Source organism: Crocuta crocuta, unplaced genomic scaffold, assembly GCF_008692635.1.
Source record: "Crocuta crocuta isolate KB4526 unplaced genomic scaffold, BGI_CrCroc_1.0 scaffold197, whole genome shotgun sequence".
NCBI classification, from domain to species: domain Eukaryota; kingdom Metazoa; phylum Chordata; class Mammalia; order Carnivora; family Hyaenidae; genus Crocuta; species Crocuta crocuta.
The window spans coordinates 12,540,158-12,559,528 of NW_027532002.1; the positions used below are offsets into that span (position 1 = coordinate 12,540,158).

A 19,371-nucleotide genomic window follows, 5' to 3' on the forward strand; every position below is an offset into this window, starting at 1 on the left:
ATACACCAAACCTGTCTATATACTTATACTGTGTTCTGGTCATTTGATACAGCCTAAAGAAAAGGATAGTCTGCTTAAAAGATTTCAAATAAGGGCTCCTGGGTGGCTTAGTTAGTTAAGCGTCCTACTTGCGCTCAGGTTATAGTTTCATAGTTCGTGAGTTCAAGACCACTCAGGCTTGCTGTTAGTGCAGACAGAGCCTGCTTCAGATCCTCCCTCTCTCTGCCTCTTTCCCATGCTCTCTTAAGATAAACATAATTTAAAAATAAAATATTTCAAAAAGTGTTGCATATTCCACATGGGAGATTATTGTATTAAATATAACCAAATTATGATAAATGGATGTTCTGCCCTCAGAAAAATTAAACTGGACATTTTTTTTCCAATGGAGTACAAAATTCAAAACCCAACATTAAGAATGTTCAAGATAGGCAAATCCAGAGACAGACAGACTAATGGTTCCCTAGGGCTAGGGTGTCTGAGGAATATAACTGGGTTGGATAATGTCTCCCTATAATTCATGTCCACTTGGAAATTCAAAATGTGACCTTATCTGGAAACAGGGTCTTGCAGATGTCATTAGTTACGATCATAACAGATGGGGGACGGCAGGCTAAATGTAATGACTACTGTCCTTAAAACACCACACAAAGACACAGAGACATACAGGAAAAGACATGTGAAGACAGGAAGTGATTTTAGTGATACAGTTTCAAGTCAATGAATGCCAAGGATTTCCAGCAACCACCAGCAGCTGGGGGAGAGGTGTGGGCACTTTCTGCCTCAGAGCCTCTACCCAGAAGGAGGCAAACTCAACACCCGGATTTAGGACTTTTGGCCTCCTAAATTGAGAAAGAATAAGTTTCTGTAGTTTTAAGTCACTAAGTTTGTGGTATTTCATTATAGGAGCCACCGGAAAGTAACACAGGGGACAATGGGGAGTGACTGCTAATGAGTATGGGGTTTCTTTTCTATGGTGATGAAAATGTTCCTAACTGTGATGCTAATTGCAGTCTGTGAGTATATTAAACACCACTGAATGGTACACTTTAGGTGGGTGAATTGTAGGATATTTAAATTATATTTCAAGAAAAGTGTTATGTGCATTAAAAACCCTACATAAATAAAAATATATGATTTTTATAATTTCTTTTTCATTTAAACATTTTTAGGATTTAAGATTATAACCCCCATGTAAATAAAACAACGAAAATCAAAACAGAAACACTGGTTCACAAATTTTAAAAACAACCATTGCCTAACACATTTAAAATCAAAGATGAATAAAACTTAGTAGTCTATTTTAAGTTAAAAAATATTTAATATAATTGGATAAAAACACTGATGGTGACAGCTTTACATGGCTCATTCCATACATTCCATAATGTAAAAGGCCAAAATATTACTAGGAAAGAAATGAGTAGTTGGATTTGTAAAAGATTTATTGACCACATAAAAGCAATTAATACGAGATGACAAACATTTAAGTCAAATTATTACAAAACTTTTAGGAGATACTTGGGTTTAACCTCTCTGATGTGTCCTGCTAAGGAAAAAAAACATGTATCTTTTTAAATCCATAATAAGTTCAAAGTCAACATTGATATTGTATAGCTATCAGTGCTATTCTAGTAACCTAGAAATTTGCTATAAATAGCTTATCTTTTGCTAATCATTCTTACTATGATTTTATTTTATTTAACAGTGAGGAGTGAAGAGGCATAATCATTTTTTTAACCACGGGGTAAAACAGTACTATAAATTAACCAGCGTGCTAAGCTTGGCATTTTCTGTTTAAAAGATGAAATATGTTTAATTGGATTGAATATATTTCATGAGGACCTGGGTACGTTTTTAAGCCCAAAATGTGTTTATGAAGTTTTGTGAGAGTATGTGTATGCCTTGACTCACTCTGGCTTGCTTTTACAATGGAATAAATTTGGCACTAAATGGATCAAATGAAGACCAGCAAAACTAGATGAGACTAAGCTGCTTCATTGGAGTTGCCTGTCTTGACTTACAATTCACACTATTTCTTCATTCTTGACTGAACAGAAACAAGTAGGCCTAACTACATAGCACTTCCATGATGTATGAAAATAGAATCTAGAGCTAAGATGAGACTGCTTCACTGACGAGCCAATCCCCCACTCTGCCATAATCATAGTTACACATGTAAAATTCATTCAAGAATTCGTATTTTCACCAAATGCTTATGATTTTTCAAGTTTTCTCACTAGGTATGTCTTGGTTAAGTGGCCAGCTAAAATATGGTCTTTGAATTAAGTAAGGAAATTCATATAAAGGAAACATCTATTTTATAGCGATCTTACCTTACTTGAAATTTCCTTAAAAAAAAACCAAAAAAAAAAAAAAAAACAAACACCAAACTAAAACTTTGTAATCAAACTCTTGGAACAAAGCACTGGTGGCCATATTTTTGAGTCTCCAATAAATCTTGAAGTCCATTCACTTTTCATGTTTCAAGTGTTTCTTCATTTGCTCCACAAGTATCAACAACACAAATTAAACAACTTGTTACTGGAAAAGCTCGGACTTTGGAGTTGGCAACCCATTTGTCTGTCTCAGTATTATATTCAAGGATGTGTCCTAATCGACCCACACCTTGAAAACCTGCCAAGACATAAACTATAGAGCCAACTGCTGCACACTTCACTGTTACGCCCTTCCATGGCATTGGTGAGACCATCTTCCATTCGTTTAATTTAATATCATAATATTCCACGTTGTCCAGGCCACCTTCAAAAGAATAAAATAAGATGAAGAATTATATGAATAATTCTAAGATCTCTTAAAGTATTAATTTTTTGCATTTTCCCAACATTTTGTTACAAACATTTTCAAACATGCAGGACAGTTAAGAACCTTACAATGAATGTCCAGATATCTACCATCTATTTTTACTTTTACTTTAACATAATACATACTTAACTTAATTTTTACTTGTTGGTTTAGGATCCTAAATATTTATATTTATTTTGCAAAATTAAAAATGTTCTATCTGTTCTGGAAAAGTCAATCAGTGGATTTTCCTTCTGATTAACTTTGATTATTATTATTCAAATGTCCTTTATCCTTCTGCCATTTATCAATTTAGAAATGGCGAAGAGACAGGAGAAGGGAAAGAAGGTATTTCTTAATTGATGCTAAAAGGTACTGACTAAAATGAGGTTTGTGGACAATAGATTCAGTCCAGATTTTCCATTATTTAAAGAAATTATTTTAGAGTTTTTACTATAAATTACTTAAGAAAATAAAAATTCAAATTTACCTATTTAAAAATAGTAATATTGATATTTTCATGCAATGTTTAAAAATGTTTAGGAAACTATGCCATTCAGGGCCTGTATACAAATCTTAAAAGTTGTATTTAAAGTTTGTTTAAAATTCAAAAGTTTCTGTTACTCAACAAGTTCTTTAGTTATTATGATACTACTACCCAGGGTATGTTCCGAAATGTGTGAGGTGGCCATTACCTACACTTCCTGGACAGCAATGTTAAACGTACTGCAATGTCTCATAAAATATATTAGTTCCCAGAAACTACAAAAATAAGTATAATAATGTATGTGATAAATGCTTGTATTTCGGTTTTAAGAGACGTTTAAAAATTTTAAGAGGAAGAGGTCTCAGAAAACTCACTGGAAAAGTTGAACAGTAAATTAATAACACATACCCAAGCCATTCTGACCACCTACAGCAAATATCTTGTCTTTTACAAATACCAGTCCATGATTCTTCCTGGCCTCAATCATTGGACACAGCTCAGTCCATCTGAAAATAAAAGAAAGTTTTTATTTTTGTTCTTTATCTTTATTTTGTCCTTTATACTTGTTCACAGGAAGTAAAGCACTCATACTAATTTTTAAGAAAGGTTTGTTATCTCAATTAAGTGTTCATTTGCCACTCATATGTGTACACACACACATACACACACACACACACACACACACCTGAAAGACTAGAAAACAAAAGTCTAACATGGTTTTGAGTAATTTATTTAAAAGTGGGGTAAATGGGGATTTTATTCAACTTCAATAAAATATGAGAAATAGAGAATATCTGGAGACTGCTAATACATCTTTGTGAGGAAATCCAATCCCTGTAGTTCACAACTTGTTAAANGTATTAAGTACTTAAGGTAATATTTAATGTATGAGTAAAACACAAATTTAACACTGAGCCCTAGCAATCAGCAAATTGAGTAGTATCTGCTACTATTCACATGTCCACCTTCAAATGTACACTCAGAACTTTAGGCAGCTCTAGTAACAAAAGTGCTGTCCTTCTGTCCAATTTAATACCTTAATAGCATGTTATTTTGTTCATAGCCACTACTGTAAGTAATGAGATTGAGAATATAAATGTGGTCACAGTGTTGAAGAATACTAATTCATAGCTAACAGCCTCATAAACAGAGACAACTGTTCTTTTTTTCTATGAGACTCAATCCCTCCTTTTGCATACAATCCCATATACCTAACTGGCATTTGTGATTGTGAAGAGAGTACTGGCATACAGACTTGGGTCTCAACTGCTAATGTAAGCCAAAAGTCTCCAAGCAAAAACAAACAGGAACTGGACAAAAGTGTAACTCTTTAATATGATATTTATATTTCTTCTTTTAAAAAGTTAAATTTGTAAGTTTTCAAAAATAATTAGGACATAATGATGAACTCTGAAATATCAGCTACTGTTTTGTTGCCTTGTATTTATACATTTTTTTTGTTTGTTTCAAAAGATATTTGACAGTTACCACTCTCATTTTCAGAGCACCCTGTAACAGCACTCTGTAAGGCAACATTGGTCCTCTTTTTTTTTTTTTTTTCCAGAGTAAACACACATATTTGCCCAGGGAAAAAGAGCAGCAAACAGCTCAGATGTGGGAGCCATACTGGACCTCCACTGCCTCTCAGTGCAGTTAGCTTCAGATGGTGAGCTGTCAAAATGCAATAAACATAGTATTTGACTTGGAAGAATTAAAAAATATATACCCCTTTCTTCTCCACATATGTCCATGATGTAAAGTAGGAGTGTATTTTGATGAATGGTGGTCTGATGCTTACGATGGTTTGACCTATGATTTTTTGACTTTGTGATAATGCAAAAGTGAAACACACACCATAGAAACTGTACATCACATTTTGAATTCTGATCTTTTCCTGGGCTAGCTGCATGATATTCTCTTGTGAGGCTGGCCAGCAGCAGTGAGCCACAGCTCCCAGTCAGCCAGGTGATCACGAGGGTAAACAACTGATACACTTAGGACCTTCCTATACTTGTATAGCCATTCCGCTTTTCACTTCCAGGATTCACTATATCATGTGAGAGAGTCAACATGTTATTATAAAACAGTTTTGTGTTAAATGATTTTGCCCAACTGTAAGCTACTATAAGTGTTCTGAGCATGTTTAACGTAGGCCTGGCCAAGCTACGATGTCCAGTAGGTTAGGTGTAGTAAATGCATTTTCAAGGTAACGATATTTTCAGCTAACAATGGGTTTATGAGGCTGTAACCCACTGTTAAGTGGAGGATGATCTCTGTAGCTAAGACTCCTGAAGGTTTGCAGTAGGAAGTTTCCCAAAATCCATTTTCTTCTTCTGTAATTTCACATGCAGAGTATGTATTAGGTCCATGCTCTCCCCAACCTGAACTTTAGTATTTAGAAGTTTTTCTTAAAGTTCTGACTGCATAACCTGTGTCATGTTGTTTCCACAGGCTCCATTTCTTAGCTTCCAATTAAACCATTCTACTTACAAAACACTTAAAAAACGAAATCATTGTAGTATATAACTTTTCATTTTGGGATATGAATTGTTATAGTCACACTAGCTTTTCACTTAGGAAAAGTTAAAGGCATTGAAGAGAATATAGAGAATTCAAGTCTCATACATAAGCTCAATATATACAAAATAAATGCTAACTTGTATAAGCTTTAAAATATTCCCCAAAATTGAATATATTGACCCAGTTTTAAAAAATACTGCGGTTGCAGGAGTGTCTGGGTGGCTCAGTCAGTTAAGCATCCAACTCCTGATTTCAGCTCAGATCATGATCTCATGGTTCATGAGATTGAGCCCCATGTAAGGTTCTGCACTGGCCTGCTTGGGATTCTCTCTCTGCCCCTCCCCAGCTAGTGCTCTTGCTCTTTCTCTCTCAAAACTAAATCAATAAACATTAAAAATACTGAGGTTGAAGAATTCCTTTATACATTTTCCCTGCCACTATGAGTATGAATATACTAATCTACACTGATAGAGTGCCTAAATAAAGATCTCAAAATTTAGAATCCTGGTGTTTATCTGGTATGGGTTCTACTTTAAGAGTTTTTTTTTTTAGAAATGAAAAAATAATTAGGCAGCAGGATGAATGAGACTACAGTTTTCCAACTACTATGCATTACTAGTTTTGAATATGAACTTTCTCAGAGGTAAAGCAGAGACTGCTGCAAGAGGAAAGAGAGTTGGCACACACCTCCCTCTCCTGTAGTTTCGGACAAGACAGGGTGAGCACAACTGACGGATGATGGGATGAGATAAGGTACCCCAGTGTGCTCTGGCAAGGACAAAGGTATATTTTGAAAAACAGTGAGGAACAGTAAATTTGATGATATCAAAGAGATTTTCTAGTCTTAACACTTTTGCAAAAGATAAGTTTCAAGATAAACTGCTTTCAATTCTATTCCTAACACTGGTAACCACTTGAGCAAAAAAAAAGAGAAAAAGAACAACTGTAACTGCAGCTTTGTTTGGGGAAGGAATTGCTGATTTTAAAACCTTTAAACATAGGTGGGAAGTATAAATAAATAGCTGTATAATATTTTAGGATTAAATTCTTACTTCTGATTTAAAAAAAAAAAAAAGCAATAGCTGGAGTGAAAGACTTCTATGTTTTGTAATCTGGCAATATTTCCTAAAGGTAAAACTTGAGCATAAGACTTTTGGTGCAGTTCTTTGGCATAATGTTTAAGTTGAACATATTCACCTAAAAACTTGTTCTGGTAAAGGAAGAATAATCCTTAATAAGTAACTTTTCATATTAAATCTCTTTGGATGTTTCTGAGTATCGAAAAAAGGTCTGACTCAGATATTACCTGTGGTCATTTCCTTAATAGTTAAATGGCACCTTACTTACCCACCCCTCTACTGTTCAGTAATTGGCACATTATCTTTGTCTACACTGAACAGGTTCCATCATTAATTACAGGGTCAGAAAAACTGCCTAACCATTTCTTTCTTTAGTCTGTCTTTTAAAGAGCAGTATTTACTTATCAGATTTAAGAATAATCTTATTGAAAAAAATATATGTCCAAACATATATGTAAACTCAGAATTAAGACATGATACCTAGGGGTATGATTTATTAATGACACAAACCAATATACAATATTACCAACTAAAGGCAAATTTACTACTGGTTATCAATTGTTCCCTCTCCTCCCCTACATTTCCTTACCTCAAACAAAAATATTTTATGGATCTGATGAATCAAGTCATACTTGTCTCATTCACAGCATTTAGTGTACAAACAAGAAAAGAAAGAGAATGGCTCCCACAGGGTATATAAGGTCAAGCCATTTCTTAAAGCATAGAGGAAGGGTCCGGGCCATAAACGTCCTGAACCTAGCACATTCCGAATACAAGAACTAAATTCTGTCAGGCTCCTTTGCCTTCTGCCATCTTCTTCCTCTAAGCTTAGAGACTACAATTAACTGTGAAAGAAGACTTTGTTTGTTTATACACAGTATAGTTTTAATGAGTTATGCAGAGGGTTATTCACACAAACTTCTACACATAAATTTACAAACACTTATACGTAAATAAAGAACGATGTTACTTGAAAGATAAATTATACCCAGTGTAATTTCACTGACTTAAGAACAGGTCTAATCTTGTACGAGTTTAAAATAAGACTTTTAAACCAATACATACGTTTCTGTGGCAGGATCGTAAACCTCACAGGAATTCAGCACGCGCCCAGAAACATTGTTCCCTAAACTTCCACCACAAACATAGATCAGGCCATTGGCTTCCACCATCCCGTGGCTGCAGCGCTGAGTCAACATGCTGGGCTTCGTGTGCCAGCTTTCAGTTCGTGTATCATAGCACTCAAACAAATACAGAGCTGAGTTCCCTGCAAAAGACAAAGGCCCATCATACTTAACTTAGTGTATGTGTGGGCTTGGAGTGAGCTGACTGTAAAGGTGAGTCACTAGTTACTGGAGGGAAAAATTTACCATGGTAAAGTCTTCTCTAAACTTAATTTTTTTTTAAATGTTTTTATTTATTTCTGAGAGAGAGAGAAAGAGATAGAGAGAGACAGCGTGAGCAGGGGAGGGTCAGAGAGAGAGGGAGACACAAAATCCAAAGACAGGCGCCAGGCTCTGGGCTAGCTGTCAGCACAGAGCCCGATGTGGGGCTTGAACCCACGAACTGTGAGATCATGACCTAAGCCGAAGTCGGACGCTTAACCGACTGAGCCACTCAGGCACCCCGAGTCTTCTCTAAACTTAATTAACAATAACAGCCAAATATAGGAATAGCTTAAGAAAAAGCTAACCCTGTTTGTATAGACCTTAGAAAATATTTTAAAAAAAATCCGCTGAAGATATTTATTGGTAATTTTAGGAAAAAAATTGGTTTGAATTCAGAAGAAAAATTAAATAAACAACATTATGTATGTCTTCAAGCCCAGTTATGCATGATGGGAATTGTCCAAACTTCAAATGTTTATAGAGGAGAAAACCATAGCTCTTTACAGATCATAAATCCATACCTTAAACTCTGAAAATTACAATCTGATAATATTCTAAGGCTTATCATCTAACATTCTGTAATTGTCACTGCACCATTAACAAAACTATTCTTCCTGACTACTCTCGGTGGTTTTGAACATATATTCATCCTGTTTTGCAACTTCTGTATGTTATACGGGCTCAGTAGAGAATTTTAGAAATGAAACTAATAAAGACATAAGTGCTTTTTCCTTCCCAAGAAAAAAGAAGTTAAAATTTAGCCAAATAATTTTTCATCTCCCACTCTTCTGGACTTCGCTAATGAAACAACACCCTTATAATTCTCAATCACAACGAAGGTCTACAGAAGACAAAATTCCAGGAATAACAAGTGGAAGAAGCAACCATCCTGATTAACAATAACTTCTTTTTAACTTCTGGAACATTTTCAATTTGGTAGATTCAGCTGGTTGATACTAAAGGGGAAATATAGAGTATATGGCAGATATAAGAAATTAACTACTATTTAAGTAAAAAACTGACCTAGTAATTGCTGAAGAAGTAAAGTTACATACTATACTTTCTATAAAAAGTATATTTATAGAACAGTTTCTGTTATCTTTAGAATTTATTGCATTTAAAATATACTGTGTTGGACATTCTATGAAGAATACTTTTAAAGGGAGGAAAAGGTCACTTTTTAAGTCACATTTTAAAAATCTTTAGTTTTTCTGGGGCACCTGGGTGTCACTCAGATGAGTGTCCAACTCGATTTCAGCTCAGGTCATGATCGAGCCCTGTGGGGGGCCCCACTCTGAAAGGATCAAGCCTGCTTGGGATTCTTTCACTCCCTTTCTCTCTGACCTTCGCCAGTGTTCGCTCATGCTACCTCTCTCTCAAAATAAATAAACTTGAAAAAAATTAAAAATCTTTAATTTTTCTAATATTCATTTGACATCTAGTGGAAGAGTAAAAACATAAACCAGATACATATGCTGACCAAAACTAAAACATTCTCTGGCCTAATATGAAAATTATCAAATAAAATAAACATTTAAATTCCATACCTTAGGTTTACTTGGTCTTCTTAGTTTTCTTTATAAACCCATTATTTAGCTAAAGAAATTATTTGAAAAGGTGAAAGCATGTAAAAGCTATTACATAGCTAGTCTGCACCTAGAATATTAATTTAGAAAAGCTATTCATTTAGAAAAAGACCACTTCTGGATGCTAACAGATTATCCATTAATGAGAAAGGTTTTTTACACCCAAGCCGATACCCTGTTCTGAAAAAATAATATAGATTTTAAAAGCAAGTATGTAGTAAAGAGATCTTAAAGAGTCTATGAGTGAATCAAACTCTGAAATCATTAAAGCAAATATTATATATTGGAAACTATTCTAAATAGAATTAAAATCTAGATGGCATGAGAAAAAAATGGGACAATTAACATAACCTAGAAAGCTGAAGTTCTTGAAAAATTAATGATTTATAAAATAAATAAGGTAACCTTCAGGGAAATGGGCTCTACAATGTGACAGATATGTACTTAAATTATGTTAAAAAGACAACACCAATTGTTTATATTAATATGAAAAAGAAAGATACTTGCTAAAACACTTTCCCCAAACAAAAATACCGAGTTAAGTCCTTACCGACTTCAGAACCTCCAGATGTGTAAATTTTGCCTTCTGCAGCACAGGCAGCAAGGCTATCTCGAGGCGTAGGAGGGCCCAGTTTGGAATACCAGCTATCCTTAACGACATTGTAGCAATCCATTCGTTTTATGGGGAAAAGCTGAGAGCCCCCCAAAATGTATACTACGTTGTCCCAAAACACGCATGCTGCATCTCTTCGTTTTTCAAAGGGGCAGCGGATGTCTGTCCAGCTATAGTCCTGTAACAGGAAAGAAAATGGTCAGTAATGCAAAACTTATCATTGATACAGATAAGGCAAAGATATAGTTGAGAAAATACAAAATATAAGAGTATGTTAATTTACTAGAGTACATATCACAATGTTGGTTAGTGGGCACAGAGGGAGAGGAAGAGAGTAGCTGCTTGGGGTGTTTTCTGGCTCTGGATTAAATGGTCTGTCTCACATTTGGATGTATACCTACCACTAGTCTCTTATTCCTTCTGTTATTAAGGATAATAACACAAGAAAATCCTAAAATAAGTGAAGTAGTTTTGTCATTTAGGAAAAAAAAACTTATTTTGGAGTGCCTGGGTGGCTTAGTCGGTTAAGTGTCCTACTTTCGCTTAGGTCATGATCTCGCGGTTTGTGGGTTTGAGCCCCGCGTCGGGCTCTGTGCTGACTGCTGGCTCAGAGCCTGGAGCCTGTTTCAGTCTGTGACTCCCTCTCTCTTTGACCCTCCCCTGCTCATGCTGTCTCTCTCTCTCTCTCTCTCTCGCCTAGAAATAAATAAAAAAGAAAAAAGAAAAAAAACTTATTTCAAATGTAACTGTAGCCATCCCTTCCCTGCCAGATATATAGAGTGATATAAAGAATCACTGGCTAACATGAAGCTTAAACTGCTATGATCTTCCTGACATCTAAGGAGAGAAGGTCTTTTGTGGACTTCTGTGATGTTAATTTTTAAAAAATATTCAGTTGAGCCAGTTTATTCAGCTGGTCTTGAATAATCTGTTTCGACTAGTCTGGAAACTCACGTTTTTCTTTCCAATGATTATAAATGAGCATCTAATTAGTACTTCATAATAAAGGTGGTTCACAGCAATATTTAGTCTCCTCACTGTGTCTGATACATTCGAGGATACCTTTCTCTATATTAATGTATGGGGGAAGTCTCCCAAAGCTACAGTATCTTGGATTTCCGGCCCGGCCCCCTTCCCTGCTTTTTATTACTGAACAAGGAAGCTATAGTGTTTCTGCTGCTTTCTGAAAATGTCTGAAAATAATTCAGGTCTGGCAGAAATCGAAACAATTCCTGATCTCACTGAGCAAAGCAGTATGTATGTGTGATTATTAATGCTCAGCTCCCTTTGGGAAAATCCGCTGGATACCTGTCACACCAGCACCCAGTTTCAGGCATTCATCAGATTAGATCAAAGTGTCATAACAACACTGGGAAGGTCTCAGGCAAAAGAGCCCCTCATTAGAGCACCTTGACTCCTAATGAGGATGAACATTCTGCTTTTTAGGGGACCAGAAAAACAAGAGACTTTTTTTCTTAAATAGAAGTACTCTTTTTAGTGTTTATTTTTATTTTTGAGAGAGAGAGAGAGCACGCAGGGGAGGAGTAGAGAGAAAGGGAGATGAAGGATCTGAAATAGGCTCCACACTGTGAGTGCAGACCCCGATGTGGGGCCCAAACTCAAAAAAAAAAAAAAATATATCAAGGAAGCCCTTAGGGACTTTGGACCCTCCAGATGTGTAAATTTTGCCTTCTGCTGCATAGGTAGTAAGTCTGTCTTAAGGCAACAGAGGGCCCAGTCTGGAACACCAGCTATCCTTCATGACATTGTAGCAATCCATTTGTTTTATGGGGGAAAGCTGAGAGTCCCTCAAATGTATACTACATTGTCCCAAAACACGCATGCTGCATCTCTTCATTTTTTAAAGCAGTTATTCTTTTTTTAAATTTTTTAATGTTTTATTTATTTTTGAGAGAGGGATAGAGACACTGTGAGCAGGGGAGGGTCAGAGAGAGAGGGAGACACAGAATCCAAAGACAGGCTCCAGGCTCTGAGCTAGCTGTCAGCACAGAACCTGACGCGGGGCTTGAACCCACAAACCGTGAGATCATGACCTGAGCCGAAGTCGGAAGCTCAACTGACTGAGCCACCCAGGTACCCCTCAAAGCAGTTATTCTTAATCAGTAAGTCCCTTTAAGCAGGTCTCTGGCCTTCCCTTAGACTCCTTACTAATTTTAACAATCATTAACGGCTGAGAAATGGCCACTTAAATGCTTGTTGTTCCTAATTTAACTCACAGTTTATAACAGCACAGTCATGCCCCTCCCACTCCCTGGTTTCCTATATTGATGCCCATAATACTGATCAGTTCTGGAGAACAGGAAGTGGTAAGACAAGTGCTTGACAGGACAGAAGCTTTGCCTAGAATACAGTGGTGGTCACTACAAAGTTCGAAGTTGTGCACAGGTCTAGAGCTGGGTTGGCAAAAGGGTTGGCAAATTACTGCCTAGTTTTGTGAATAAACTACATGAACACACCCATGCCCATTTGTTCATGTAGTTTATGGCTGTTTTCCTGTTATAGTGTCAGAGTTGACCAGTAATGACAGAGACTGTGTAGCCTACAAAAATGAAAATATTATGAAGTCCTTTACAGACAAAGTTCAACAAGCTCTGACCTACAGCATGTTTATGGCAGTTTGGAAAGAAGGCTACATACTTGCTGCCAAGTATCTCCTACACACTACAGATGGGACGTATCCTGTAAGTGGGTGTCCCACTTTTATGTTTATGGGATAAACCAAAAAGCTGCCAGTTCCAAGTGAAAGCTAGAGCAGGAGACAAGTTTCTAAGTAGGACAGGCTATAGTCGAATGGCTTGGATGGCTCATGTTAGTTTGTGATCCTGGGGCATCCATATACTGACCAGCGTGCTGCTCATGGCTTGGGGCATATTCTAGTATGATCACAGAGCATGCCCCTGGCATTTATTTTTTTAGTAAATAGCTCCTGGCTGACCACTAGGTTGTGATGGACGGCAAATGTCTGACACCAAGGGAAACCAGGTGACCATATCATTAACCTGTTTTGAAGCAGTTTACCTGATCTATCAAATCACAAACAGCATGCCTTCGACCAATAATTTGGTTTGTAAACATAACCCTGCACCTATGGAGGTCCCAAATGCACAGAATACCCAAAAGGTCTAATCACAACCCTTTCCTAGGAGGCCTTCTCCCTCAACCAGGGTTATGTATTTGTGGAGGCAGTCCTTAATAAATCAGCTGAGAAATTTGAAAAGACTAGAGCTTGGTTCATTTGTGATAGTACTAGCCAAAAGTGGACTGCTAAAGCATTATAGTCCCTTCAAAAATGGTACTAAAGGGCAATTCAGAAGAAACCTTCTGATTTGGTAGAATTTTAAGTAGTCCTTTTATTTTCCATTATACTCTTCAGGAGGGAAAGGCTAAGGTCAGTTTTTATCAATTCTTTTTTTTTTAATTTTTTTTAACGTTTTATTTATTTGAGAGAGAGAGAGAGAGAGAGAGAGAGAGACACACAGCATGAGCAGGGGAGGGTCAGAGAGAGAGAGGGAGACACAGCATCTGAAATAGGCTCCAGGCTCTAAGCTAGTTGACAGCACAGAGCCTGACATGGGGCTCAAACCCACAAACCGCAAGATCATGACCTGAGCCGAAGTCGGACACTGAACCGACTAAGCCATGAGGTGCCCCAGTTTTTATCAATTCTTGACAGTAGCTAATGGTTCACACAGATGGATGCAGACCTGAATAAGACTGTTGACAGAAAGATTACAGTAAGGATAATGTAGATGGCCCTCTAGAAAGGACACAAACTTGCATCCTATATGAATTCTTACTAGAGTGCCCACAACTCCAGTAAAGTCTCTTAATAATCACATGGATATAAATGCATCTTTATCTTCCCTCTTCAATCTGATGCTTGTGCTCAACGGGCTTATGTGTGACCACAGGGTCAGTAACAGGCTGCATAAGCTAGCAGCTATGGAAGCTAACATACTACCTCTTCCCAAGGCCAATGTGGCTATCCACTAGTCAGTGCCCACTTCATCAGGAATATTAACCAATCCTAAACCCCTGATTTGTGACCAAACCTTGAGGAAACCAGTTAGTTACGTAATACCAGGCTAACTACACTGCGACCCCTCCACTGTTAAAGGGACAATGCTCTGCCCTCATTGGAACTAATTCTTTGGATTTGGATTGGCCTTCACTTTCTTTTACACACTTGACAACATCACCATATTATAAATGCTTTGTACATCACTACTACGGTATTACATAGACTGCCTCCAAAGAAACAAGTATCAGATAAGCATCCTGATGTCAAGAGGACTAATCCAGTAACTATCATCAACCAAAAACGGGCCAACAAAATAATGAAAGAGACCATTATAAGCTTAGATTCAACACCAGTTTTGGGTACCATCTTGCAAGATTGGGGTGTTATATTTTAGGACTGTGATATCTGCTCTGCCTAGCAATACATTTAGTACCAGCAAAATATGGTATTATCTCTTCCACAGCCAAAACATACAAGTCTAAAATATAAGGGGTAGAAATGTAGGTGGCCTTTCTCAAGGTTATAATTAATAGTCTATTAAAAATTGTATTTCTAGACCTGTGACTCAGGCTCTGCTGGTCCAAATGGCATAACATGTACTGGAAAACACATTAAATTAGTAATTATTTTACATAGTTGGATTAAAGGTAACTATCTTTGTTCTTTGTGATTTTCCAGGTTTTCCAAATTTTCTAGAATGACTCTGTATTAATTTACATTAAGACATAATTACTGAAGTAAAAAAAGCCCCACATCCAGCTCCAGAACCATATTGTCATTGAAAATGGCACTTAAGGAAAACAAAGAGTTGTAATGAATGCAAGGAGTTAGTAACAAAATGAGGTAAGATAGGAGAACTAGTTTTCCATTTTCTTTGATAGTGGTTATTACGTTGCATTCCAGAGCAATTACTGAAACATTTAAAATCTGACTAGCCTCAATTTCTTTGTTAAAGAAGAGAACTGTGTATCTTAAAAGATATGTGAAAGAACAACATAAACTGTAACTTCTCTAAAGGTATGAGTTACTATTACTAGTGGCAGGTGAGTGTTTATGTGCTCTGAGTTTTCAAAAACAAAAACAATAAAAATCTGTTACCTTTGGATTAAAATATCTACAAGACTGTGGCTGGGAGCCTCCAAACAGGGCTATGCGGTAGTCATGTTTCTTTCTTCTGGGCCTTGTGCCTTCTACTAATTCCTCTCTATCCTCTGGAGATAGCAGATGATACCTCATTCCACCTGTAGAAAAACACAGCAACTTTTCAAACAAAAACTTTAGGCACTTTAATGCTTTGAAATGGAAATAACCAAATAGTGCTTTTACTTCTGTAACTGTTTTTCTATTATCCCTCTATAGCATTTAAGGAAAGAGGGAGAAGAGGTAGGAAAATGTGTAAGGACTGGAGTCCTAACCAATTTATTATTCTCAGCAATCACTATTAGGCTAGGAACACCAAACCCACTTAATACTACACATATGTGAATTATCTGGCTCTTCAAGCAATAGTTGCCAAAATAATAATTACTGAAATTCAGATCTCCTAACTTAGCAGTTTTCAATCCTAACTATAAGTACATTGGAATCAGAAATATCTGAAACTACCAGACCAATAAAATAAAAAAAACTCTGTTAAGGCCCAGGCGCTAGTATTGCCACTTAAAATGTGGTTCAAAGCCCAGCAGCTTTAGCATCTGGGAGCTTATTAGAAACAGAGAACCCCAGAACCTACTAGGCTTAGTGAATCAGAATCTACATATTTAACAAAATCCCATGGTAACTGCGATATGCACTGCGAGAAGTAGATGCCTTAGATGATTTGAAAATGCAATGATAATTCAGAATTATTGTGATGTAACCTGATCCTTTTCATTTAGCAATTCCTTAATTTTGTCAATGGCCGTTTAACAATTAAGGACTTTTAAGGTATTATTTCACATCAGTGTGGGAAGGTGAGTTGCTCAATAAATCATGTTAGATAATGATATAAAGAAAAGTTATACTCCTACCTCATAATTTATTCTAAATTCCAAATCAACAGAATACCTGAGTATGCAAAAATCTCATAAATGTACTAAAAGAAATATACAAATTAAAAAAAAAAAAAAGCCCAATGGAGAAGCTAAGACAGAAAAACAAGCCATGAAAAAAACTGACTTTACATAAAATTTTAAGTTAAATTGCTGCATGGCAGAAAGAAAAAACAAAACCAAAAGATAATATCAAACTAAAAATATTTATCAAAAAAATATTTGTCAAAAAAAGGGCAAATATTGAAATATATGTTAATTAGATTAAGACCAGTTACTAACAGAAAATTCCATTAAGTAACTGAACACAGTTCACAGAAAAAGAACTAACTACAGACAACTCCTATTAAATATACAAAAAGATGCTCAAGTGCTCTAATTAGAGAAATGCAAATTAAATCATACTTGTTTACTTATCAAATTGGCCAAGATCAAATTGTCTGGACTCAGGGTAGAATATAGGTGTAGGTAAACACACGCTGCCTTCTACACAGTGCTGGTGGGGATGTGGGTGAATACATATTATTTGGAGGGCAACAGTGTGACCCACTGAAATTACAAATGCACACACTCTTTAGTCAGTGATTCTTCTTTCAGGAGTTTATCAACCTAAAGTTCCATTAGGAAAGTGGTTAAAAATTACTGTATATCCATACAATGGAGTATTATATGTGGTTGTTAATAAAAATGAAAAAGGGAAATATGTACCCATGGAATGAACTCTAAAAACTAATGTGGAATGAAAAAAAGCAATATGTAGCAGAGTACACAGTGTGATACCATTTGTGTTTTAAAAATTTATGTTTTATGCATATATACACATAATTATAAAATTTATACAAATATATGTATGTAAATGTGTACAAAGACTCAAGTAACCTCCAATATGAGGGGAAGAGGGGGTAGGGGGCAGACTTTTCAGTATATATCCTTGTATACCTTTTTGAATTATGTATGATATGCAGTACTATAGATCCAAAAATAAAATAATGGCTACAATTCTTAATACATGTAAAACACTTTCTTCATGATGCTGTGCTGTGCTTTCAAATATAAAGAGACAGGTTGGAGAAGTCTGTGAGTGTTTGAAAATCAATATTTAGCATGTCCTTCATTCAGAGTTTGAGTAGAAGCACTTTGTACTAGAACAGCAGGAGACCTTTGCAGTCAAGGCTCTGGCACATGCTTTAGGTCAGGGGTCAGCGAACTTTTTCTGGAAAGGGCCAGACAGTAAATATTTTAGGTTTGTGGGCCACATATGGTTTCTAACATACTCTCCATTTGTTTGATTTTATAATCCTCTTAGCTCAGGGCTACCTTTAGCCTGTGGAATGTAGTCTGCTGACCTCACCTTCAGCCCTCCTACTCCAAGTCTGATCTGTGGTTCTTGCCTGACCATCACTAGTAGCAGCAGTGCCTGGAAAGTTGTTAACAATACAAATTGAACCTAGACTTTCTGAATCAGAAATGCTGGGGTGTGAGAGCTACTGCTCTAGGAGGGCTCCACATAGACCACAGGTGTACTGTGGATACTCCTAACAAGAGAAGACAGGTAGCAATGGTTTGCAACCAACAGGTCACTGGGTAAAAGTGGCTGACTGTGGCCAACTGTGTTGACCCCTGAAGGAAGCATTAGCTGGGGCTTCACTGGTAGGCTCTTTCTCTATACGGATGGGGCTGGGGACAAATACTCTGACATCTTTCCTGAGGAGCTCTTTGTTCCATAGGCTTATTGCTTTGGGAGTTATTCCTTTGAGAGTCAAGTATTGTCATTTGCAAATTTTGAGTAAGAAGCTGGTCTGGCCCTTTGCTTCCAGTCTCAAAAGTCAGTGCTAGGGCAGATGGAGGAAGGTAACTAATGATCTGAAGAAAGGAGGTTAGAGGTCTTCTTTTCTCCATTTAGCTCTGTCCAGGTCCCAAAGCCTAGAGAGTTTTAGCTGCTTGTGTTAGTCAAGGAATTTTAGAACAATGTACTTTGTTTATTTTTAAAAAAGAAAAGAAAAAAATGTAATCAACACCTTGATTGGCTCTCTGGAATCCCTATACTTGGCTGGATTTCCAAAATAATCCTGCCTTCCTGTATCTAAATCAATTCAGAATCCACATAGGAACTAAATACTGTACTTGACTGAGATTGGCTACTTGTCTTTAACAGCTCACATCATGTATGAATAGGTGCTCTTTATCCAATGAAACCAGAAATATAACACACAGTGTGGGAATGGAGGCATGACAAAAAATCTGATTATTAACATATATGAAATCCAAAAAGTGAAAGCCCTAATCTAAACGCATCTTTTTGGTCCCAATTTTTTCCTTCATCTTTCTCGAGTTAAAATACTAGTAGCCGCCCAGGCTCTACTTCTTAAAACTCTCTCTATACCTTGGTTTTCAAGACACCAGTCTTTGGTTCAAGCAGTTTAGTAAATTCTCCTTTCCTGGTTCTTTTCCTCCTACCACTGCTTAAATGTAGGTATTCATAAAGATATGTCCTTAACTTATATCCTCTTCTTTTTTACTCTTCACACTTTAACTGGATTAAAATATTCCTAGTCTTTTAAAAATCCTTTATTTAACAAAAAGATAGTATGCCATATACTGTTTTATGCTTTTACAACTTATGAAAAATTTCCAAATTATTAGTCATTTAAAATATTTTTAGTACACACAAAGCATTCCATTGTATGGATATATCACAACACTTTTCCAATTTAAGGGACAATATTGGGTCAACCTACCTAAAACTATGCCAGTATTATTATGTAGTAGCAGGGTGATAAAGCTAATGAAAATTTTACTTAGCTCCCAAATTAACAGGCAAGTG

The 19,371-nt window shown here is 36.4% G+C and overlaps 1 protein-coding gene across 3 annotated transcripts in view; it reads right to left on the reverse strand.

Annotated features, from left to right (window-relative positions):
• Positions 1-1,301: 1,301 nt before the first annotated feature.
• Positions 1,302-19,371, reverse strand: part of KLHL7 (kelch like family member 7) — a 59,038-nt gene continuing 40,968 nt past the window's right edge. For all 3 annotated transcript variants that reach the window (XM_077775402.1, XM_077775400.1, XM_077775401.1), the window contains exons 7-11: positions 15,616-15,758; positions 10,413-10,653; positions 7,954-8,155; positions 3,698-3,795; positions 1,302-2,760 (exon numbers count right to left, since the gene is read on the reverse strand). In XM_077775402.1, the coding sequence (XP_077631528.1) occupies positions 2,477-2,760; positions 3,698-3,795; positions 7,954-8,155; positions 10,413-10,653; positions 15,616-15,758 (968 nt within the window). In that variant the 3' untranslated portion in view covers positions 1,302-2,476. The remainder of the gene's footprint in view (positions 2,761-3,697; positions 3,796-7,953; positions 8,156-10,412; positions 10,654-15,615; positions 15,759-19,371) is intronic.